General features: G+C 41.5%; 1 protein-coding gene across 1 annotated transcript in view; it reads right to left on the bottom strand.

Annotated features, from left to right (window-relative positions):
• Window positions 1–26,833, bottom strand: part of il1rapl2 (interleukin 1 receptor accessory protein-like 2) — a 298,916-nt gene that overhangs the window by 33,590 nt on the left and 238,493 nt on the right. Inside the window, exon 6 of the mRNA XM_070836982.1 lies at window positions 21,351–21,425. Within this exon, the coding sequence (XP_070693083.1) occupies window positions 21,351–21,425 (75 nt within the window). The remainder of the gene's footprint in view (window positions 1–21,350; window positions 21,426–26,833) is intronic.

Consider the following 26,833-nt stretch of genomic DNA (forward strand, 5'->3'; position numbering starts at 1 on the left):
TGGAAGTGCCACAAAGGTGGTGCCGGGGAAAATAATCAACCTTTGAAATAGCAAAAGTGTTACCTTTTTTTTTTTTTTCAAGAAACAAACCAAACACTATCCATATGCAGAAAGGATACAAGAAAAGAGCTGAAAACAGTCGGATGAAGGATTGTAGGAGAAAAGTAGGACAACTTTTAATGAGGGAAATGAATCACTGAAAACTGGTTTTACACACACACACACACACACACACACATGCACGCTGAGGGAATCCTACATCAGTTGACTTGACAAGTATGTATGACAAGAGAGGCCCCAAGTTAATAGACTTGGAATTATAGACGTTGACTGTGATATATTTTGATATTTCTGTCATCTGTGATTCAGCCCCCTTCATTAAAGCTTGGCCCACTTATCACCAAGATTAACGTTAAATAAAGGTTATTGAATTGAATTGTCCCTTTTCCCTGGAAATCCGGTGGCGTCAGGGGAAGAGCGGAGCCAGTGTGTTCCAGTATGGAGATGAATAAGTTTTAATTAGCTCGCTGGACCAAAGTACCGATTCCAGTCAGAGTAGTTAAACAATCACCGACAGACAAGAGATATTAATTTACCAGGTCATGCAGTGGTAGGATTTTGACCGTCATTAGACAAAAGGGACAGTTGGATAAAATTATATCAAATAAGACCCCAAGTAGAAAAGGAACAATCCAATGTTTCCTGACGGAGAGATTAAGTGACGTAGGAGTGGCACGAGGCTCTAACATGGGGAATTAGAAGGGAGCTCCTATTAGTTGGAGCAGTTGACAGGCTTGAATGTATAAAACCATACTGTAAATCTTGCTCATGTTGCAAATCTCCTCTTGAGGGGGGTGGGGGGTGGGTAAGCCTAACCCCTCTGTGAAACTGTTGTATCTTAAAAGGCTAAATAGCACAAATCTGTACAAAAAACGGACTCACTGAGGATGTGGCCTTCACTGACCTGCACCCTGCAGCAGAATGATCATTATGTGTGTGCTGTAAAAGGATTCTTTTGTTGCTAAACATAATGTGGAGCATCAGGGGGGGAACAGGTGATGTTGGCGTTTATCTGTGTTCATCGTGTAACAGGTGGGCAGCTGTCTTATAGAAAGTTGACTGTTGGGGGATGATTGCTCTGCTCCTCTGTCCACCTTTTGTATGCTGCTCTTTTCATTCCCATCTGTTGTTGCGGTAAATAACCTAGCCACTTTTGACAGCTAGCCGCAGCCAGACAAGGCTTGCATAAGCACATTGTTTAATTCTGGCTGCAGCATGCTCCAGTGAGATGGACTTAACGGACGCACTGATCCTTTCCACTTAAATCTTACTTCTGTACTGCAGAGTTCCAAACATTCTGCAAGAGCCACACATGGCTGGAAATACACCCGCGGTACTAATGAGTCCAGTCAGCTCCTCTGGAGCCGGAGTGTGCTCACGCTTTAATTTTGGGGCCCCAATTACCAAATTTTGCTTAAAATTCTTGTCACATACCAGTGGTTCTCAACCTTTGGATCTTCAGGGGCTCACTACATTTGCGAGGTGGTAAGAAGACAGAGGTGACAGAAAGAACATAATTGCTAGACAGTTTATCTTATTTATTTATTTGACAGGAATAATGCATAAAACATGTACCTAAAAGCTAGTCTCATTTCTCGGCCCAATATGGAGGCTGCTGGTGTCGCACAGTTGATATCTTGCACACAAATGAATCATCGGTTTGTGCTATACTATCTATCAAACGTGAGGCATTGCATCATGGGATTGTCGGCAGGAAGTAATGCACTCTTTTTTTTGTTCAGTGGGATTTCTTTAGGCCATGACGTTAGGAATGAATCATTTTTGGATATCAATTGGATATTAATCATTTGGATATACTTCAGTATACAGTGAAACCCAGATGCACAGATGGGACTTTTTATCCTGATATTTTCAAACAAGCCAGCTCCTCGTTTGTTTCGGATGGAGGATTTACGTCCAGCCGAGTCTTCACCAAACATCGTCTGTGGAGAAACTGAATGGGGAATTCCAGAATCGGGAGTCCAGAAGTCAAATGACCGTCCCCATATTATAATGGCACTCTGTTTACAAGCTAAATGTGCCTTTTATGTTAATACACGATGGAAAGAATTTCAACAAGATGATTTTCTTTCCTAAAATGACACATACAATAGTATCAGTGCTTATCCTGAGCCTGATAACTGGGAAAGCCTCCTGTGAAAGGTGTGTGGTTGAATAAATGACTGACAGCAGTACAGATGTAGATCTACTAAATATATATTTCTTTATAGACAGATCATCTTCACATCATACTCACACACACACACACACACACACACACACACACACACACACACACACACACACACACACACACACACTGCTGTAGTGGGGAAAGTCATCTACAACTGAAACATACTGTCCATCTGCTTGTCTCCCCACGTTTCTGTCTCTCTCTTAGACACATAGAAACACGCACACACACACACACACACACACACACACACACACACACACACACACGTGTCTCATATCTAATATGCCTCTATCCATCTGCTCATTTAAAAGCACACATAGTGTAAGACCTTAAGGTGGTTTGAACACTGTGTGTGTTTGTGTGTGTGTGTGTGTGTACCAGGTATGGGGTGTATGGGGGTTGTCTAGGTAACAGCTGAGTTTTGGGTCTTGGGCTCCAAGGGAGCGCAGCTGCACATGGCAACACAGATGGTGCCTGACACACTTGGGCGCGTACACACACACACACACACACACACACATGCAGAGAGGCCAAATACTCAGATATAGACATTCACACTCTCAGGCCAAACACACACACACACACACACACACACACACACACACACACACACACACACCCACGTGTCAGTAAGTGCGCAGCTCAGCTGTAACCTGGGAGGCTGCATGTTCACTCGTTCATTTTGTCTATTTACAGACATCCTGCCTCTGACAAATTATTCCTTTTTAATTTCGAATCGTTGCTATTTTTGGGGGTGCTGTGTATGTGGCAGTGATGTTCCTCCACAATCCCATCATTTGCGCCAGCTACAGTTTTCAGGATTTGGATACTAATCCTTGAATTTTTGAAATAATGTGTTTTCCGTCTTTGTGGCCAAGTGGTCATTGCTGTGCTGCTGTCGTGCTGCACCTCCCTGTAAATCACCCTGTCATTCATACTCAGTGCATACTCACTGTTTCTGCTGTGCTGTGACGATTTCTCCATACCAGACCAACTAAACACTGGATGACGTAGCTTTTTGTGCACTGCATGTTGACAGATTAACTCTATGTGGTCTTAGTTTTAGTCTTAAAATAACTGTTCTTCAATTTTTTTGACTCTATACAACATGAGTCGGATGTATTTACTATCATTTTTAATGGGGTAAACCCAATGGTGACACACTCCCCAGCACAGGGCACACTTCTATGGCTAAAATGGACTACGATGGCTGTAATCCTTTGGGGAAAACTTGGCTCGCCTGGTTATGCCTACTAAAAGTGCTTGTTTCTGCTACTGACTGGCTCAGATTGTTATCCCAAGTGTCTGACCACATTATAGTAAGGATCCCTACAGAGATAAACCTGTAGCAGAAGCAGCCATTATAACACTTGGTTCAAAGCCACCAGACTCCAGTGACAAAAACAGAGATTTTGCTGTGACTGTTTTAAAGTCCAAACCAACATTTTTGGATTTCAAAGTCACAGCAAAAAAGACCAGCAACTACTGTGGTAAAATTACTGTATTCGTCAATGGAATCTGGTAGCTTTGAACCAAGAGACTTTGACTAGCAATCTGAACCTGTCAGTTTTAGGGGACGTGCTTTGACTGGTATAGTTTTTCTAAAGAATTACAATGCAGCCATTATAGCTCCTTGGTTGCCTGTTCACAGCTGAGGCTACTACTACTGGATTAATTCAATAACTTTTTGTTCTTATTAGCCATTTTGAGCCCCAAATAAACTGTTGCCCATAAAGTTGGAATAAAATGTTTTTTACCTCTTCTCATGAAATGATTGTGACAATGTGATTTATTCTTGATAAGTAAAGTGTATATCTTCTCAACTTTACTGATCAAACTCTTCCAAACATATCACAGTGAAACTTAAACCACAATTAACCTTTGCAAACTGTGTATTCAGGCTTTAACAAAATTGGGGGTATTGAACAATTATTCCAACTTTATGGGCAACAGTGTATGTAAAAAATAAGTCCCAGGTTTAAAAATACAAAAGTATCATGGCAAAAAGTAAGATCAACATAAAAGTTCAAAAGTTCAAAAGAAATGTTTAAAAGTTAATGAAAGAATTGTTTCATAAAAAAAATCTTTTCTGCTTTATTGATGCAAAATCATATTTAACATGTTTACAGTGATAAGAAATCCTCAGAGAGCCCTGTGCAGATTTTCAATTTAATATGACATCACAGTTCTACAGGAAGAACTGAGTATCATATGATAAATATGAGATGGAGAATCACTTCTGGAAATGCTAAGGCTCAATTTCCTGTCCAACAGGAAATGAAGCTGCCACAATGTTGGAAAGAGACATACAGTACTTGATTATTCTGAATAAACTAAATATTTTTCACTCACTTTCTTTTTTCCCCCATCTCTCTTTGTTTCTATCTCTGCATATCTGACTTTATCTATCTTCGTAGCCTCCACACACACATACATTCATACCACCTGAGGTGATTCCCACAGAATTAATAACTCTCCCAGGAAAGTAATAAAAGGAAATCAAGCCTCCCTCTTTGTCCATATTTGGCCATTTCCTGACAGCTCTAATTAACCAAGTCCTTTATGTTTCTACACCTGACATTTGATTGGCTGGGGGGCTGGCCTCGTTAAGAACAGTTTTAAATTAACAGATTAAAATAGATTGCAGATTACTGCAGATATGCTTGACAGGGTTAATTAAATGACCATACATGAGAGGCTTGTTTTAAATTCAACGTCACTGACACTTTCAGAGCTGATATAGTTTTCCTATGCCAGAGTTTCTATCTGCCAAAAAAAAACAACAACCTTTGAGTGACTATTTATCATATGTGCATCAAGAGCATGCTAATTTTAACATTTTAACTTGATTACCATAAATATATGAGACTGTCTCAGAGGTCATTAGCCTCTACTAGATTCAGTACTCTAGTTTAGAAAAGAGAGACTGTAGAGCTACATGCTCACATCCAGCCGACTACTTGCTAACCTTGTCAGTCGTTTATTGCTGGTCAGGTAGCACACAGTGGTTTTAACAGCTGCCTGCTGTGGCTCCAAATGAGGTCGATAAGAGAGGTGACAGTTGCTAAAGTGCTCTGTGGAGCTCAAAGTTGGGTGACAATTCTTTATAGCACTTTATAGACACGTTTCCACCAGCACGACTTGGCCCTACTCGACTCGACTCAGCACGGCACGGCACGGCACAGTACGGTTGTGTTTCCATTACACCAGGTACCACCTCAAACGTGGGCGGGGTCGTCATAGCAAGGCGGGCCGAAACTCCGGTAGCGTAATTTGCATATGGCACAAACAAACACAACTAAGGATGTGGAGCGTGGGTTTTTTTTTTAAAAATGGCGGGTTTGATAGTCGCTCTCATGACTCATCAAGTGACTCCGCTCCCTGGCCAATCAGTGGCCTGCAGTCTTGTGACGTCGCATTGTCAGCTCGACTCAGCTCGCTTGGAACCCCGGCCGAGGAGGTACTAGAATAGTACCAGGTACCAGGTACTAGGGCCGGTGGAAACGCTACCTAAAGCGGACCGAGTCGAGTCGAGTAGGGCCAAGTCGAGCCGGTGGATACGTGGCATAAGTTTAGGGTTGGGATTAGAGGTTTGCCAGGGGTGTTGGGTAATATAGGCCAAGCCTTTTCTTACACTTACTGATGAACATAAACATAAATGAAGGATGACTACATGACTTCATCACTGGGAAGTGTAGGATTGAGCCATCCAGCTGGGAGATCACGTCTCCGCTCCCTGTGAGTTGCCATGTTTTCCTCAACACCAGCTGTATCATTGTCGGCGCTCGTGTGTTCTGGAGCTACAAGAGTAGTTTAGCAGTTCCAATAAAAAGTAAAGCCTCCACCTGAGTGCAGTCTGAAAGGCGAGGAATCAGACGGGGAAAAGCCACGGTCAGTGAGAGATGGGCTCCATTCCCAGCGGAGTAATGTCCCGTGCACTCATGGGGAACCACAGCATTTTCTCATGAGGCGAACAGATCCATCTCTGCTCTTCCCAACTCGTCCCACAACATTTGAATAAGTGTGGGATCCGACCTCATCTTGTTTCGAGGACCTCCAGACTGCTCTGACAGAGCACGGATTTGTGTGAGACCACAGCATAATATCTGGCTACTTCCAGCAGCCGAGCTGAACGAACGCACGGCCCTGACGATTTACATAAGCTGAAAAAGCTATGAAATGCAAAGTACCCAAAGCTTGTGTTTAAATGAGCAGGAGAGTCAAAACTCAAGTTTTAACCACCTGCCACAGCCACTTTTGCCAGCCTATTGTCTGATATGACTTTGCATGTAACTTTAGCAGTTGACCTACTTTTACAGTGTCGCATTAATAGCTGTGTGTTTTTGTTTCGCGTTGTTTGCGGTATCTAATACAGTGGTAACTCAGATCTAGTTCCAGCTCTAAGTTTCTAGTTCACAGCGATTTGGAAAGTTTGGGCTGCACGCGAGGCCAGAGGAGACATGAAAAGCGTAGTTTATCTGTGTATCCAAGCGGGGGCTCTTGGTCCGACCCGGGTAAAAAAAAAACACAAAAAAGCACAAAAGCACAAAAAAGATGAATAAAATGATAACAGGAATGAGCAAATGGATGTGGCCCTGTGAGTGGTTGGCAGTGAGCTGAATAATGAAACAAGAATCAGGAGAAGCAAAATAAAAGGTCAGAGGAAAGAAAAAGCGATTGAGCCCACATGAGGTTAGAAGTTCTAATAGTTTTGGTCTCAGCGGTGGTAGTGTGTGTGTGTGTGTGTGTGTGTGATTGTTGGGGGGGGGGTTTCATGACAGAACTGGGTGGCAGGTGATGGCTGACTGACAGCTGTTACCCGAGGGTCCCAAAACATCTAAGAGTGTTCCACTTCTCCAGCTTAGGGCCAACGGTTAACAAAGTAGACTAAAAGGAGTGCATGGAAAATTTAATTTGGATTGTTTGAGTCATCTGTGGTTTGAGCAGCTGTAGGCCAACAAGTGGCCGGACGATTTAAATGTTGCATGTGGTTTCGGGCTGTTCAAGTTGTTGTAGCATTCCCAGGTGGACGGCAGCAGGTAGGCCGGAGAGAAACACTTACTGCACATACGTTTTGATGATGGGTTTATGTTATTTACGTGTCAGAAATGTCATGAACATTATTGTACTGTTTGTTTGCAGTTTAAAAAGGTGCTGAAATTCATACATTTGCTTCATATGGTTTATTTGAATATGATCAGCTGTTGTTTTGTTATAATAATGCGGGTTTCATTATGTTTGTTTTAAAGAAAAATTCAATTTGGCCTTTTCCATAGCAGACACACGTGGAGTTGTCGTAGAAGGAAAAACACAGGTGCTATTAATAGCACGGTGTCCTAGTAAGTTAAAAGTATAAATCACTTCACGCTTTTTCAAACTTGTCTTCGAGAAACCAGCACACAGATCTCTTTCCAGGAGAACACTGGTTTGGTTACACGTGTGAGGCTGTGGGTCACTATAATGTCAATGTAAGTAATGTTATTTGATTTAATTTAATGTTACTGTCTTGTTTTCCAAGGAAGACATGAAACCTGTACGTCTGTTGAAACAGATCCACGCTGCACACGAAGTAATAACCAATATATAAATGGCTGTAATTAATGCAGAGGAATTGGCAGCTCATTTGGTGAGCTGGCAAGTTGCCCCAGAAGTAGATAGCTTTGGAATTAGCTACAGCAGCTAATCCAAAGAGTCTAATTTCTATGTTTACTCTTGGCTACACTAACAGACAAATGGTTGAAATGATTCATGTAAAATTGGGGCTAATTTGGAGGCTCTCGCTGCTTGCCCCGGTAATGTTTGCTTTGTCCACCTTCCCTGAATATCTAACAAAGGCGGTGAGAACAGTCTAGCACGACCCCGTAGTCAGAAAAGCCATTAGAATTAAAAATTAAATGAAAAATGTCAGTGATCCTTTTGAGGAAGCGTGCATGGAAGTCCAAAAGCCCTTCAAAGTTGTGTATCACTGCCTTGGGGTCATAAAACCATTTTTTTTTAAGTCGACGAAGACGAGCGGTGTTGTCTATTGTAGCAGCAGAGTGAGTGCAAGAGACCTTACACACTTAAAAGTGATAGAAACAAACTATTCCACTTAAGATCCCTCTATGGCTTCTCCCCTCTTGATCCTGCTCCCACAGCTACTCAAGGTGTGAAAATGTTAAGAGGGGTAAAAAAAAAAAAAGTGCTGCCCTCAGAGACCAAACACACACACACACACACACACGCCAGCAAATGCAGTCATACACAAGAATGAGTGCACAGACGCTGAGGCAGACGAGGACGGGATTGTATTCCTGCAATGAGAGAGAAAGCGTGCATGTTTAAGGTAGAAATTAACCGAGGCCAGCGTGAGGTTTTCTGAGCTAAACGTGTCAAATCTTAAACAGGAAAGAATTTTTAAACTCAATGTGTCTCAGCAGCTGGAGGTCTGAGTTTACCCACGAGCAAGGGAAGTCGCTGAATTGAAGCCACTCTCTGGAGAAGTCGAGGATTATCAGGGGATTATGAAAATTAGGAACTGTACATAAATAAATCAGTATGTGGCTTATACGGTCATTGATTTAAATGGAGGTTTGCAGTTATTTTTCTTTACAGCGACCAAATCACAGTGGAAACCACTTACATACAGCTTGAAAGCACATTTCTGGGTTCTAAAAGCACCCCCAGACCAAGAAATGGACATCATTTTCTCGTTCAAATGAAACTATTTTTCCCCACAGTAGCCACGTTTCACATGCTCATACAAAACTAGAGCAGATGCCCAATCAGTCTTAAAGAGCTGTTGCACTCTGTGAGAATAAAACCCACGGAGACCCTGCTATCTGTGGCCGACAACCGCCGTCTTAAAAAGTAATCAGATGTGACAGATCCTCTCACCTCTTACAAAGCAGCAGCAGCGGCGGCGGCACACGTGCTCGGCCACGCAGCCAGGGGGAGTTTTCTCTCCTCGGTGAAGTAGTGACAGCTCTAGATGAGCGCCCCCGATGTGTTTTCATGTATCATGGCCGTTTGCCGCTTTCGTGTTGCTTTGTTTTAAATCTGAACGTGTGATCATCGCGTGGGTTTAATCGCGTGTGATCAGTGATTATTATATTATGATCTGTTCAGAGATGGCTACGCTAGGACAGAGAGTTCTGAGGTGCTGAGATTTTTTTATTCTTTTTATTAACTGGTGGGCTATTGACTGCCCTCTCTCTCTCTCTCTCTCTCTCTCTCGATATATTATTCTATTGTTTCTTTCTTTTGTTTCTATTTTGATTTTAAGGTATTCATGCTATTGGTCGTTTAGTATTTATTCGTTGTGTTGTGTTTTTCAAGTGTAGGCCTTCATGTATTTTATGTTTTGCTCCCACTGCTGCACAACTAATTGCCCCATTGGGGACAAATAAAGTGATTGATTGATTGATTGATTGATTGATGCCCATGATTCTAACATGTTCGTCAGCACAATGGTATCGCCGCATAATTTCAAATCTTTGCGACTAAGCGATCTCACGTGAAAGTAGGGTGAACTACTGAGAGCGAGAAGAAGGACAAAAGAAAAGAAAAAAAACAACAAAAACATTCAACCTGATAACCAATCTTTAATATCTGTGGAGCCCCCTGATGTGTAAACTAGCAGCATGTCAAGCCAAACACGGACGCTCCCACTACTGTAGGCACAGCAGGGCGCAAATCCAACCTCACCCTGCCACACTCACACCCCTGTCATTAATCCTTTCTGTCTCTCTCTCTCTCTCTCTCTCTCTCACACACACACACACACACACACACACACACACACACACACACACACACAGTGGTCCTGGTTAGGTAGACTTTCAAAGGGGATTTCTACTTAATAAAAATCCAATTCTGGCTCCACAGGATCCTTATCCCACAGAGACAGTGAGAGTTTGAAGAAGAGAGAGGAAGGGAGGAAAGACAGCAGGAGAAATAATTAGACAGTGATGGAGACACAGAGATCACAGTGTACCAAACAGCGAGCACGTTTTTTTTTCAGGACCGCAGCTACTGAACTCATTTGTGGGGAAAAAAAAAAAAAAAAAGATTCTGAAAAGCATTTTCATTAGAAAAAACCTTGAAACAAAGCCTGCGTCTCCTAACTAGATTCGCTCTGCAAAGCTGTGTTGCAGTAATTATAAAATAAACGAGACGCAGCTAAACAGTTTGCGCACGAGTGTTGCTGAGACTGAATCATTTTCCCACTGATGACCGTTGTTCTTTGATGTAAGACCAAATTGTTTGGCCCCATAAGTCATTGTAACATTTTCTATATCATGTGTGAATTTAAAACAAAAAATAAATATCATTTAATTCGAATACAACTAATTAAACATAGCAAGACTGGAGACAAAGCTTCCACAGAAACCTGGTTACAATGGCGCTGCAGCTCCATTTAAGTCAAAACTCACCAAATCTGCAACAATTTTAATACCAAAGACAGACTGACGAGAGAATAAATGAAATAAGTGAATAAATATGAAGTGTCACCTTCCTTAAAAGCGAGAGTCCTACATAGACACGTCTTTTTAAGCTCACGAACTGTTTCAGAACAAATTATTAATGTATTCATGGTTTTGCCCTTCCTAATTTGGAGCATTTGAATTAAAAATGAATGGCAGTCGTTGGGGGATGTTTGCTCATGTTGCCATCGCTGCCAATCAAATGTGTCAAACACCCTCTCCCCCATGTTTCAGCAGATGGAAATATCCCACATTCATATATATGATACAGCATCACGTTGTTGGGTTGTTGTGAAATAATGCGCAGCTCAGAGGCTTCAGCTAAGTTGAAAGAGACCACTTGAAAGTATCTCTGTCACACCTTCACCGCTCCTGTGTGCGATGGTGGTGTGAGTATTCAGCACAGTTTCCCATCAAAGTGCAGGAAACTTGTCTTTTGTCACGATGTCAGAGGTCAGAGTCGGACGCAGAGCAGCAGCGCTGGGGACTGGCAGCTTAGAGGTGGATGCTTTTGAAGGCATGTCTTTGAAGCCGCTGAAGGACTTTCTCGAGCCAGTGCGCCACCCCAAAGTGAAAGGAGCGCTCCACTAAAAATCTATCAAGTCTTCGCCCGCTGAGACTTGAAAGGTGGCTCTGAAAGGTTTGTAGCGTTCTCCTTCACAGAAGACATATGACTTCACAGACATTAGACTGAGCCAACGCAATATAATGTATCACCACGTCCATAGACACTTTCAAACCTCTCTCACAGCATGGTGGTGACATATGTCTCCGTTATTAAAGCACTGCTCCTGTTTTCCATGTACAGCCTGTCTTTGAAGTCACTCGGTGCTCAGTATGAGTGTTTTAAAGCTGCTCCGCTCACATTTTTTAACATAAATACTGGCTCACATAACTGTGGTTTTTTAAACGTACAGGCTGTTGAACGCACAGTGAATGATCAGATCTCACTTCACAATAAAGTTTGAGCATCTTTTAGCCCATTGTTTTGGTTTTATAGCCAACCTTACTGTTTTGGTTCAGAAAAACTCCTTGGATAAACCCACTGTACACTGTTCAGTGCCAAATGGCCAAGTAAAGGAATACCTGCTGAATATAGTGGAGTATTTAGCAGCTACAGAGTCAGACATTAAGAGCCAGAGCTCTGTGATAATATATCTTTGGTGTTTTAATAGCTTCTGCCTCTACGTGGCTAAAAAAAATCAATGAATGCAGTTTTGAAATTAAGAGTAAACATCTTGTGTTGCTTGTTCCAAGCAATGACCAGGGATGCAACTAGTGAATGACAGCTAATATTTCCATCTACATTGCTCAACACCTCTCACCATACTGCTTTAACCCTTCAGAGTCTGGGGTAAAACTGTGTTTTTTTTACTACTTTTCATTTTACCTTTGTGTTTCCCATTAAAACTGCTTAGCTTGCCTTTCTTTGTGTCTTTCTTTTCAGCACAACCTCACCTATGTGATTCTACAAGTATTTATTTATTTTGACATAATATATGGACACACTGTATGTAAAAGTGCAAAAGAAACACAAAATCCGAGTAGGAACTAGTTGGATCTTTGGAGGAGCGGGGGTCTGCGCGGACACCTCCTCTCGTTCGTCTTCACGCGCAGCATCCACTTCATCCTCTGAAAGGAGTCTTCCTCAGAATCAGAACGTTCTTCCCCAGATTCAGCATCTTCTAACTCGTAGAAGAGCTGTAGTGCGCAACTTCTAAAACCTCTTCATAAATTTTGTCATAATAGGCTGATCGACAAAATTCAAACACTTGTAAAAAGTTTGAAGTGTCCGCTTTCCAACAGTCTTTGAATTGAGCACCTGCGTGCTTGTGTCACAGCTTTACGTTTTCAAACGTGCGACATGTGACTTTGACGCCGTGTGGCGGTCCTAGACTCCGAAGGGTTAATGACCAAAGCTCCATTCCGACCACTTTATTAGCACTGGTTTGTGCTACTGTACAGTAGCTATTAACCCTGCAGCACATCATTATAATGGTACCAGGTTAATAATGGGGTGTCTTGGAGGACTCGGTCTTGCAGGGAATCATTAGGGGTCAAAAAGCAGTTATTATCAATTATTAACATCCTTTTATCCATGTGAAAGTGTCTCTTTGCATGTTTGTCACATTTGTCTCAAACAAGAAAAAACTAAAACAGGAAACACAGTAACTTTACAACACACACACACACGGGTTTTAACAGTACTTGACCTGGGGCAACAATACGAACGGTTCAATTTCCTTGCCAATATTTTCCGGGCCTGTGCAGGGACTTAATCCATTGACCTTGCAGTCTCAAGCTCCACTTCTCCATACCTGACTTTTCCTTGCTGTTGTTATCTTTGCCCATGAAAACACAGCGAAACAGATGTTTAAGTGACTGTCTCACCTCAATCTGCCACCTCTCTGACCCTCTTCATCCCCTCTCACTCTTCCTCCCCTCCAGTCTCTCTCTCTCTCTCTCTCCCTCTCCACCGGTCCCTCCTTCTCCATCAAGGTTGCAAACAAAAAGCCGATTACCATATTCATGAAGCCGCCAGATGACAAATGAAAGCGAGGGCAAAAGAAAGAGCGGAGCCCGTTCTTTATCACGCTTTCATCGCGGATCGATCATCCTTTCACCTGCAATTATTTTCTCAATCCCTTCGATGCTCTTTCACCTCCCTCACAGCTTTCGCTCTCTTTCACCCTCTCATGTCTGTCAGCAGCCTGTTTATATCAAGACACCGAGAGTGATTTGTGTGTGAGTGAGTGTGTGTGAGAGAGAGAGAGAGAGAGTTTGCGCACCATGACACTGATAGAAAGGCTAAACACCCTGTTCTATATAATGTAGTGTGATGTTTTGTGTCGTGTGTGTGCTGTGAGTGAACGGAGAGAGCGATGAAGACAGAAATGCTGTGTGTGCTCGTTGACAGGGATAAAGAGACAACTCAGATCCTCTCACGATGTGATGTCTTACTGGCTGCGAGTCTATTTTTCTTCCTGCCTCCCTTCCTTATTCAGCCCTTACCCGCTTACTTTGTCTTCTCTACTCTCCCCTATGCCTTGCTAGTTGCCAGTGCTAATAAACCCCTTCCCCGAGCAGCAAAACCACACTGAAGTGACTTTTTTTTTCCAAAACCAAAAATCAGAGAAAATATTGATGGTGATGAGAGAAATGTGAAAGAAATGGATGAAAGTGTTTGTCTGCTCTAACATAATCTGCAAACGTTGTCATGTCCAGCTGACTATCTTACTACCTTCCACAGCCATGGAGCATTTTATCAGCTGGTTACTTAGATTAGATTGGCTGGTTTTAGAGTCCATTAGCTCCACACAGCAACACAAGAACAATTCTGTTTCCTTATTTGCATGTCTTCGACATGTATCACGATGTGGTGAGGATGCCGAGCCTTACCGCGGTGCACGTTCAAGACCTCTTTTCCAAGATTCTTATCAGAGTCGACTGGAAACATAAAAAAAAAGTTGTCTGGAGACGTCCTTTGCAGCCGACGTAGGAAGTTATCTTAACTGAGTGGCTTAACTTAAGCTACAGCTGATAGCATCAGTTGTCATTTCAGTTGTCGACGGTCGTCAGGTAGGAACGGAAGCTTTCCTAATTTTCCTCTCTCCCTTCTTTTTCTATTTCGCTGCACTCCTTTCTGAATTCGATGTCCCCTCATTCTTTGATTCATCCTTCCGACATCCTCCTTGGATCTTTTCTCTCATTCCCTGCTTTTCTCTTCCATCTTTTCAGCTTGCCTTTTTCTTATTTTGTCCATCCACCACTCGTACTCTCTCCCACAATTTCCGTCTCTGTTTGCTTCCGTTTAATATGCTGAACAATTTAATAAATAATAGAATGTGTAAAAATAAAAAGACAATTTCTTTCTGTCTTTGTGTCTTTAATTGTTCTGCCTCCTCACTTATTCTGTTCTGTTTCTCTTTCCCCACAATCCGTCTTTGACCTTCTCGCTTATTTCTGTTTATTTCTGAGCACCACTTTTCCAGGTTTTATTACACAGAAAAGGTTTTTTATCATCCTTAACTGGGCAAGTGAAAATAAATGAATACATCAATGTGTGTTATTGTTGCACATAATTTGACACTTTGGAGCCATTGTGCTGCATTATTTGGTTCTGAATGGCGTGGCTAGGATGACTAACAACTGCAAACACAAGCAGAGTCTCTTTCGCGGATGAAAATCTGAAATATAAAGGCCTTTTCATTTCATTCCGCACCCCTCCCACCTTATGCTATCTCTCTGTGACAGTTTGAAAGGCAATAATGACATGACGCATTACCATTTTAAGGCACATGAATGAGGAGACTGAATGAGCTGAGAGAGAAAGACAATGGGACAGTTAGAGATATAGAGAGCGGTGGAAGGGAGACAGACAGATGGACGGAAAGTGAGATAGAGGCAGACACCTCGCAGGAGCAGAGGGAGACAGTCGTAGAGAGATAAATGCGACGGGGGAAGGAGAAGACAGAGACAGACGGAGAAAGAGAGACAAGAGGGGAGAAAGAGGAAAAGACAGAAAGCCAGCCTCCTTATCTTACCCTGCCTTTCACAGCCAACCTCACGCTGGCACCTAATACTACTGTGTGTGTGTGTGTGTGTGTGTGTGTGTGTGTGTGGATACCTGAAAGTGCCTCTGAGCATGTTTTCCTGTTTCCTGCACGTATGGACTAACCCAGGGATGCAATGACTATTTTCATCATAAACTAATGAACCTATATATTTCTTCAATTAACTAATTGATTATTTGGTCACATGTCATAATAGAGTAAATGTCCATTGTGATCTCAACAAGTGTGAGGTCATCAAACATTTATGTTTTGTCAGGCCATAAGCCAGAATTCAAAGACATAATAAATTGAATTAAATGTGAATTAATTGCACTTTTTTTTTTTCTTCAGTACACTGAATTTTGCAAATTAAAATAAAAAACATGGAAATGAAATTTACTTCCTTTGTCATGGCAGCAGTCATCTAAACGTGTGCTGCATTTAATCCAAATCCAAAGCTTCCTTTTCCAAAGCCCGTGAATGTGTTCCTGCCGTTGGTAATACATGTTTCTGCATTAAAGCTGAGAAAATAACAGAAAGGAGCCGTAACGTATAAAACCTGTTGTCACGGTCGCTGCCCTGCCTCCAGTTTTTCCTTCCCATTGTGTCTCCTGTGTTTTCCTGTTTGTTTTTCTGCATGCGCGTCTGTAAGGTGGGTGCGGCGCTGCATTCATTCGGCCTCCACTTGAAACCCGTAAACTCAGAATAAGTCGAAGTGGGTAGAAGTGCAGCCCCACGCGCTTACAGGGCTTTGTCTCAGCCTGTGTTTTGCTAATTAGGTGCCATATGCTATGGAGGTGTTGTATCTTTAGTGCATACAAGGAGTGACTGGCCTATAAGCTGATATATTATTTTCATGGCCTTAATGGTCTTGAAATTCAGCCAGGAATTTCACATATAGACCTTAGATTTGGTGTTATTTCGTTAATAAGAAATGTCTTTCAAGCCGACAGTCATTTTCAAAAACTTGATGGTTTTACTGGACATCAGTAATTCACTGAAGAGAATCTGTGTTCAGAGTTAAAAAGATGCTATCAAACAACTGTATTTGTGCGTAAATCTACTTGCTTTGTGCTGATTCTACATGAATGTGGGAATTTTACATTTAAAAATCCATTAATAAAAGCACTGATTAGGTATGATTAATCATGATTAATTACAGCAAACCCTAGTATTAGCTAGTATTATTGATAACTAAATGGCCTTAAATATTAGTAGAATATCAAAAAATCCACGATAATTAGCGTTTGCATCTGCATACATGTGTCGACTGTTCCCTGATAACAGAAAGTTATCAGGTGTTTGTGTGTGTGCGATTTTCATGAGGCTATTTAATGTGTTTCCCCATGCACGCTTGTACCTGTGTGTGTGTGTGTGTGTGTATGTGTGTGTGTGTGTGTGCACATAAAAAGTGGAGTTTAGTCAGTTTGGATGTGCTGGAAACAGGTGTGTGACAGTACGAGTCATCTACACAGTGTATGTGGGAATCAATGCATAAAGCCCCTCGGAGTAACATTTTAAATGGGGTAGTGTGACATTTCAGAAAAAATGTTTATTGCTCTTCTTAAATATGAAGTTACTGCCGGGCGAAGGTGGAAATGGGAAACAGCGAGCCCCTCAAAAGCAAACTATTTGACACATTCTATCTTTTGTTTGTTTAATGGGTAGTTAGAAGTAGTTTAATAATTTGTGTAATATTTGCAAAAACTGAAAACTGAAAACTCCAAGCTGTGGTTTTACGAGGCCTCATGTGTGGGACTATTTCTTGGTCGTGTCCAAGGAGTCTTCATGGGTTTCCTAGCAGGGGTGAAAAGTTACAGCACAGTTTTTGAGGTACTTTTACTCATTTTACTTGAGTATTTCCATTTTCTGCTATTCCACTACAATTTATACATTTAACTCAATTTGTTGCAGAACGGCTACAAATTACAATCAACAAGTGAATGATGTTATCATTATATTAGTGAGACATATAGAGTCACATAGAGAAGTAGCTATAAAATAAATAGGAATAGATAAAAACTGGCTCTACATTTAACAGCTACATATCAAAGGGATGCACTCAATAACGCATCAGTGATCACAAGTGGATAATATCATACACATTGATCTGACCATTCTGCGGGACTTCACTTTTAGAGGATTTCTGCTCTGTGGTATTACTACATTTGCTTAAATATTTCCTCCATCACTGTTACCTAGCAACCTTGCAGTGATGACAAAACTTGAAGTCACTGTGCCGAGCAGAGAAATAGTTCAGCACATACAGTAACAGTGTAAAATATGTTTGCTGTACAACATGAACAAGTTTAATCACATGATGGATTCAGCATGAACACAGTCACGTTTGTTTGTATGATTCTTTCTAATGCTCACATTGAGCACATTGATATTAATAGTAAAAAGCGCAATTATTGTTAATTTGGCTCATAAACCAAAGCTCGGCATCATTCTTAAGACCATTAGTTAGATGTTTTACACATACTGGCTCAGGTATCAGGAGGTGTTACACTCACAAAACCACCATAACCTGCACTGTGATAGAGAGAACGAAGAGAGAAAACGGAGGAGCAGATGGAGTCCGGGGTTAAACATTGGAAGAGCTTTTGGACTGGAGGGACAAATGAGGGAAACAATCGACCATCGGACGATTAGCTGAGCTTCACTGGCTTTAAATATGACTGACATTTAGGTCGGAGAGCATCGGGAAGAAAAATGACTGACGGTAAATGATGAACCTTAGCAATTTGTTGAGCTTGTGATGAAAGGATGGAACATTTTATATGACCAGTTATCAAATCAAATTGCGTTTAATTTATCAAAGCACGCTTCAGTTTATGTGCATGTTCGTCACACTGGTTTCATGTCCGCATTAATTTTAACTCTACGTTCATCAGTCAGCCTCGTCAGTTCTATTCTTCTGGCTCACACTGAGGAAAAAAGGGGCACCTCTTTGTTTAAGCTGTGACTTATGAACATGTTCAATTTGTCTCAGGTTTATTTAAGAGGATAAACTCTAATTAACAAAGGTTTCTTTTTTCGGATAAATCATTTAACTTCTATTTTCAATTCACGTGCATATTATTTTCTTTTAACTTTTAACTGATACGTCCCGCCCTCACATAGCCCTGATCAAACACAGGGTGTGAAAGTTCACACTGAGTTTAATCAGAAACAAGAATGTCTTGATTATTTTGTTAAAGCAGAATGAATAATATATTGCCTTTAACCCAAGAGTGGACCAGTAGCACCAACACTAAAGTTACTGCTTTGTTAAAAATACAGTAAATCCTCAGATAAATGCATCTGACATTTAGATTATGTATTTATTCCTCCATTTCTAGACTTTCTAAGCTCCCAACACTACTGATAGTATTGCATGTGTATTACACACCTACGCACTTCTGCCAACCCAGGGCTTTAGAGGCTGAATTTATCAGCGGATGTGCAAATAACTCCTCAAGCACCATTAGTCTTTCTTTTTGAATTTATTTTTTTTATGTTTTATACTTATATCATAAATCAATCTTTAATTATAGGTCTTTTTTTGTCTGCCTGTTGCCTGTAGACCATATTAGTATAATAACAATAAGCATAATGAATTGTGTTTATAACCCACAGCGTTATAGAATAATGAGAAAAGCAGGGGAGAGTGAGGAAGGATGTGAAGTGGCAGACAGGAAAAGAAAAAAAAAAAACAACAAAATAAAACAAAAGAGAGAAGAAAAAGGAAAAAAAACAAGAGGCAAAGGATCAACAGTTAACAGAGAAAGACAGAATAAAGGGATGAAGAAAGAAATGAACATGTGAATATAGAGAAGAGGAAGACAGGAGAAGAGGAGAAAAAGAGGAAAATGAACAACATAACTGTGGTTGCTGATGCAAATCTCCCCCAGGTTAAAACAAGATGATAATTAAAAATGTACTGCAGGGTCACACTGCTGTGTGTGTGTGTGTGTGTGTGTGAGTGTGTGTGAGAGAGAGAGAGAGAGAGAGAGAGGGGAGACAGAGTGCATGTGTGTGTGTGTGTGAATGAGTGTGTCTTACTGTGCTGCCTTTATTGCTGTAGGTGGGTTTATATGTGTGTGGGGGGTGTCGGGGGGGGGGGGGGGTGAGATTGCGGTGCCCATTAAAAGGTGTCCCTGCTGCAATCAGTGTACAGAGGCCTTAGGGTGTATTTGTTGCTACATCAATCTGGAGTTAATGGAAACACACGACGAACAAACACACACACACACACACACACACACACACACACACACACACACACACACACACACACACACACACACACACATCCAAACACATTTTCTGCCTACAGTGCTAACATTGTCACAGAGACCGCCGAACAGCAGGACTCACACATGCAAGCATGCATGTATGCACTTGAACACACGCACAGCTGGCAAGGAAGTCACCCAACCAGAGCCACAGCAGAGTACAGCACACAGGAAATCCTAATGAGATCACTTTAGTTTCTAAATCCCTGTCTCCTTATTTCTGTCTTAGATTTCTTCATCAGATTTTGTATTTTTTATCAAAACGATTTACTCTTGATCACATTCCTAACTTGATTCCTCTTGCTTTCCTGCTTGTGTGAACAACAAAATGACATTTTTCAGGTTGACGTCAGTTGCCGATCCGAACACCATTTACTCTCAATCTGAAAATCACCCAGTGAAGACAAATCAAAGTGAAAAGACTACATTTGAAAATGTCATGTTTTTTTTTTCTGGTAGTTCTCATCAGTAGATAAGGCAGTGCTGTAGCGAGTCCTGTGCAGGCTCTGTAAATGTTTTAGCACAAAGTAAATTGGCCTGAGTACATACAGTAAGTCACTGTGAATTGCTGGTTAGAGGAGATAAAAGGAAAACACTGCAGCCGGACAGGAATGGGTAGAATGCAGGCTGACAGAGAGCAAGAGGCCAGCAGAGTGGTCTAATACTCACAGAGGTGCCATTTTTCAACTGACCGACCCAAGACACCAAATCCCCACCAGCTCCAGGGCTGCTGTTCTGTAGCTGAGCCCGACCTCTGACCTGCCTGAGGAATGCGATTTCCCTACAGGGTTCAATGAAATATCACTATCAAGCCCCTGGAAAGAACACCAGGTGGTGAGGTGGTTCTGGTGTTGTGACCACAGTCAGGATTGTAGGTCAGATAACGCTCACTGGCGCCAAAAGGCTTTTACCCAAAAACAATCATTATAAATGTAAAGGAAGTCAGGAAGTCACAGCCAGAGAAGGACTCTGATGCTTAAAAATGCAAAACGCTGGTGCTGGTGAACATAATTTTCTGGTTTTGGAGTCCAAAATAGAGTAAAAAGGCACCAAGTGGCCAGAAAACCATGCAGGTTTGGTTAATTGGTGACTCTAAAGTGCCTGTAGGTGTGAGTGTGAGCGTGAGTGGATGTTTGTCTCTATGTGTTGGTCCTGTGATTGACTGGCAACCAGTCCAGGGTGTTCCCGCCTCTCGCCCAGTGTGAGCTGGGATTGGCTCCAGGCCCCCCTGCGATCCTTAAGGATAATCAGTATAGATAATAGATGTGTGGATATTTAATGAAACAAAACAGTAATGAAGTGCGTAGCTAGTTCATATAATTTTTGGGACTTGTTATTTACCACTCAAGTTTAGTCTTCCCATGCTAACCTCTTGCCCAGAATCAATCATGCATTTGGTGTCAGTCAGTCATAGAAGAAGAAGAGGACCACGGTAATTAGCATTAAATATCGCTAACTTCAAGTCTGAAGAGACGAAGAAAAGAGAAAATCAAATCTAAATCAAAAACCCAAAACTCCAAAAGCAAATTCAATGCTGGAATCAAAATCAAAACCTATGGTGCTAGTATGTATCAAAAACCCTTTCAAGCTCAAGTGTAAATTCATGACTGAAGGTCAAAGTAAAGTGGCACTTTAGCTGAGAAACTCACCACCACATTACTCATTAGGGTACAGATATGCTACGCCACAAAGAAACACCACAGAAAGTAACACTTCACGCCAAAGATGGAGACAGCATTTTAAAAACGAGGACCTTAAGGATTACAACAACAAAAAGAAATAGATTGGTCCTTACCAGGTGTGATTTCTATCACTGTGTCATGTCTCTCCGTGGGAAAAAGGACCTTGGGAGGCTGAGTGGTCTGGAGAGCTAAAAGGTAGAGAGAGAGAGAGAGAGATACAGGGGGAGGTTGATTGTCAGGTGTGAGAGTTTCAAACTCATGAGCATTAGTCTGGTGGACAAGTACAAAATCCACTTTACAAGCCACATTCATCACATTCATCCAGCTATAGCTTATATACAAAAAAACATGAAAGGATGTCTAAATAAGAGGTTTCATGTACGGAGTGTTTACTTGCACCTGGGTGCAAACAGCCAGATGGCTGTTGTTCGGCTATTTAAACCCAGTGTGATCACGCAGTGTAAAGAAAGACAAATTCCTCTTCAGATGGGAGTGGCTGTGATGGCCGAATGGTTCAGTTACAAGACTTTCACCCATGAGAACAGAATTGATTTACATTCATGTATTTGTAGACTTAGTTAACTTAAGATAATTCAGTTTTCTTTCATTATTATCCTCTTTTCCCTAGGTTTGGGAAAAGATCATGAAATAATAAGTCGAATGCAAATATAAAAAAACAGGGTACATTCGACACTGCATACACTTTAAAGCATTTATTGGAAAGTATATCTTGTGCATATTTGTGTAAATAGCATGGTTGGGTACTGACACACGGGTGCAAATAGCATCTGCCTTAATGTATCAGCACTTCTGTTAAGTGGATAAGAACACCTGACGGGGTACTGCGAGGACACGTGGAGCTAGAAAAAAACCAGAAGGGCCACAGAGTATAGGAGACTGACAAGAAAAGTTTGTGTAGAACAGACAACAGGTTAAACATTGTGTTGTGGAGCTATACAGTACACCATTTTGCGAGGAGAGTGCTGGCCTCTGCTCTACCAATTGATCACCGCTCTGCTGCGTCACCAAGTTAGATATAAAGAGACTGGAGCTCACAGACTGTCACACCTGTGAGCTGCTGCCTGAGCCTCAGATGCAGCTCAGAGCAGAGCTCGTCTCACCTCACAATTTCTTTCTGTCACTTTGCAGACAAACAGGTTGACCAGCAGACACTCTCTGCTTCCACCTGAAGCACCTCTTTATTTCACCTCACCGCACTGCGAACAGCAACGCTCTCTACCGTCCGACACCTTCTCCCCTCGTGCCAAATCCCCGTGTGTTTCAGTCCTGCAGTTCTTCTATGAAGGCTGTGTTCACCTGTTCTGTGTGTAGGACTGAGTTAATTGGCGTAAAACAGTTCCTAATGGTCTTCTTTTGATCATATTCATTTATTGATAGTTTGAGAAACGTAATCGATGACTTAAAACCACACAGAAATGAACTGCAAACCACGGACTTGTTTCATCATATTAACGGGCAAAATGCCTGTTGCAAAATGCTGCTACTTGAAAATGTTCATCTGTTTTGATCTTCCATTAAACAAGCAGGGTTGGTTGTCACAGTGCTTATCACACCGAAGCTAGAGGGCGCTGTTTCATCCTGTTGATATCAAATATTTGTAGTTTATTACAAATATGAAGGTAATAGTTATAATGTTAGTCTACTTTTCAGTTTCTGGGTAAATACATGTGGTAGCTATCATAAAGTCTTTGTAACACGTGAGGCATCCATTGGATGTTATATTCACAATGAGTAGTTTATATTCATACTGGCTTTAATAAAAGCTTTTTTCAATACTGTAAATTCCTTCATTTTACTTCTCGTCACAGAGAATAATTCAAACAATTCAAATTGCAATATGTGAAGACAGCCCATTCAAGGATTTTCTAATGTCAGATGGTTTCGGAGAGGAGACCTGTGGATGCAACAAATGGTGCGACCCTTGTGAAAATGCACACTTCCACAGATAGGATGGTGATAATGACTCAGTATCAGCCATCTGTTCTCTATATAAATACTGGTCCACCATTGATGATATTTCTCGTACTTTTCTGCCACTAGCGAGCATGGTAACTAAGATCAGTGTCCATATCAGAGGTAAGTGAGTACAGTGTTCAGAGGTGCTCTCACATCTAAGACTGTTCTCATTACTCCGACTTTCAGGAAGCTTCCCACATTTGTCGAAATGCTCTTTCTGTGACAAACATTCAGTGGAGACAGCTTTGTTTTCTCTTTTCTTTTCCCCCAACAAGCCTGTCAATCCCTCCATCACTCCATCCCTCTCTCCATTTCTCTGATGACACTGATAGTCCCATTTGCATTCTGAAGGGACTGCTGCGCCCTTTCGAGATTAATGAGACAACCCCTCACCTAGACCTCCTCCTCCTTCCCTGCTCTGTCCGCTATTCCTGTCCTATATCTTTTCTTTCCTTTCTGCTTTGTCACCATTTCCCTCACCTTGTATACTGGCCCCTTTCGTTGTTGATCTCCTTTCATGCTTTTCATATGAATAGTGAAAAGATACACAGTAGACATGGAAATGTACCATTTTAAGCTTTTAAGATTTTAAGCTTCTACATCTACAAAACATGTCATTTCATGGTTGTGAGCTGGGTCATGTGTTCTTTTTGTCGGGTGCACACAGGTGTATTTGCCAGCACCTGCCTTCTATTGTGGGTGCTTGTTGTGAACTTGACTGCGTCAAAGTGAGAAGGAGACACAGTAGGAGCTATGTCAGTAGTGATTAAGTAGTGGTGCAGTGCGTCTCTTCAACATACATGCCTGACTTTATCACACACCTAAGAGATCCTACTAATGTTTTCATTACTGTTTTGCCTTTATGTCAGGTGAATTTATTCATTTTGACACGCAGAAAGTCTCTCCAGCAAAAATGTTCTGATAATACAATGATGTGTACAGCATTGTACCATTTGAACCTTACTTGATACTCTGTCCAGCTGCCACGTACTTACAAACAGCACTGCTGGTCCAGAATGGCCAAAAGTCTGTCACAAAACCAAATGCACCAACATGTGTCATTAACTCTCTCTAGAGGAGGAGGAAAGTTGTTTGAGTGTTTGTGGTCTGTGTGAACCTGAATAAAAATCTGAATATCAAAAGGTGTGTGATGAATGGATGATAATGGTGGGGTTGCTGTTTACTTTTAGCACACGGCTTCACAGAGAGACACACACACACACGAGCATGCATTGAAGATCTTTGAACTTTTCAGAAATTCTGCCTGTCTTGAAAATTACGGCATGCTGTCGATGTGTGTAGATGTCTACGTCTATGTGTGCGCCGAGAAAGTGCCATTAGATTAAAGCCGTTGGCTGATTTTAAACAAACAGTCCCAGGAAGGATTCACAGGAAGTGCACACAGGAACTAATATCAGTTCCCTTATACACCTCTTTGAGTTTCTACTGAACCTGAGGCAATGAAGAATACGTATAGCCCCAGCTTGATTTGAGCTAAAAAAAAAAAAAAAAATGCATGCAAAATGAGACAGCAATTTCAATCAGACGACCACAGAGAGTCATTGTGTGAGATGCTGAAAATGGATATTGTGTGACTTTGTCATGTTTGAATGGACGCTGGAAAGTAGAAATGGAAAGGTGCTAAAAGGAGATTTATATGTGCCACAAGGGACAGGTACCTCATGTGCAACCCAAGTAACAAGCAATATCAAACTCTGACATGACAACATATAATGTGTAAAAGGTTGTGCACAGCCGATGAACCCACGGGGAATTATCACCAGAATCTGCAGTCTCCCTCAGCTCTATGTAGCTTCGTAGTGTATTTCAGTGCTCTGTTTGGATTCAGTCGCGTCCGCGTTGTTTCCAGCCACAGGATGCATGTCTTTCAGGATTCAAGTGTACAAAGATGATCGAATTCAGGTATCATTTGACTGGAGATGTTTTGATACTACTTGGCACTGGGATATTTTGATCAATACCTTGGTATCGATCCCCCTGTAGTGAAAGCATCAAAATGAAAAAAAGATAAGCTATTGGTGGAATACATCAGAAGTCACTCACGCACACAGTGGATTTTATAGTTTGACTGTCAGATGTAGCCACTGCCCACAACACATCCCCTAGGTGTCATTGCAAAGGACACTGTTCCTATTCGACAAGTCAGACCTTATGTGATCCTGACTGTGTACTCCGACCAGACAAACTAATCACCAACACCGCATTGCAAAGGCTCAAACTGCAGCTGTCTCAGTGCATTGCAGTGCTGCTTTATATGCCCTTTGGGTTTCAAATGAGATCTGACCTTTTCCAGATAGGTGGTGCGGTGTAGTCTAGCACATTAGGCCAGACAGAGCAATAATCACTAGACAGACCTTAGACAGAGTAGTCAAGGTTTGTTTTAGTGCTTATCTCCTTCTGCAATCATTACAGGACATATATAACTGGAATTTTCTTGATCTCAAAGGTGTGTCTGAGTGTGTGTGCATGTCATCAGATATGAACTCGTGCGAGTGGCAAAAGGTTCAGTACGTTTGAAAGTCACAAGTAACTTTTCTGTGATTTAAGAACACTTTGACGCTATCTGCATTGTCCTGATCTGATAATTTCAGTTCACCAGGTGCTCCAAGAAGATTAAAGCAAACACTGCCTTATTGCAGTCGTTACCTCCACAGATGGAAAGAGCACTGTTGGTGTGCCAAACTGAATGTGACCTTTTTTTTCATTTCCACTTTGAAATCAGATGACATTAAGATTCAACGTTCAACATTTTCTAGTTTCTAGCTCTGAAGAGGACATTTTTCAACATTTAAAACAATATTCACAATTCATGTTGCCATTTCCTCCACATGATGCTAATTGTTCTTGCTCTGTGGCCTATAATGGTCTGTGCTGCAAATGGAATGACCTCATCATTTTCAGGATCACTTCCTATTGACCTTTGCTGCTGTCTCTCTAGTAAAACTATCAAACTCTTCCTGTCTCTTCTGACCTTTGACACATTAGACTTGCTCTTTTGTCACAGAGGCAGAGTTTTCAGATCTCATTTGAGACATTTTACAAAAGTCAAAACTCATAAGGACTGTTATAGCAAGCTATGCACTCAGGTGACAGGGACGTAAGTGCTGAGGCGCTATATGAATACTGTCCTAACTTATTAGTATGGAGAACGAAAACACAGGTTAGTCATGGTTCAGATTCAAAAATCAACCTCAAGTGACCTCTATGGGTTAAAGGTGCCTTATGGAGTTCTGTTCTAAAAAAAAGACAAAAGAGGTTTGGATCTTGTGGTTCTCACCAGAAAGCTTGTTGCACATCTTTGAGGTTATGCGCATGTGTTGAATGAATTCCCGTCCTCATAGAACATTTGCAAAGCTGCTCACCAAAACATTGTTTCATAGCAGTAACGGTGGTCAAAATCTCCAGAGGGTATCTTTAAACAACACTACGAAACTTTTCAAAGAATAAAACATTCTTTCTCTTGCAAATAAAGGTTAAATTAATTAGGAATACAGGGCTTGCTAGCTAACTTTCATTTTGGGTAAAGTGGCGACTTAATATACTTTAGCTTATGTGGTGCAACACATGTAAGTGTTTAATATGGACAAATCCTATTTTG

The sequence above is a fragment of the Pempheris klunzingeri genome, chromosome 9, assembly GCF_042242105.1.
Source record: "Pempheris klunzingeri isolate RE-2024b chromosome 9, fPemKlu1.hap1, whole genome shotgun sequence".
Classification (NCBI taxonomy): domain Eukaryota; kingdom Metazoa; phylum Chordata; class Actinopteri; order Acropomatiformes; family Pempheridae; genus Pempheris; species Pempheris klunzingeri.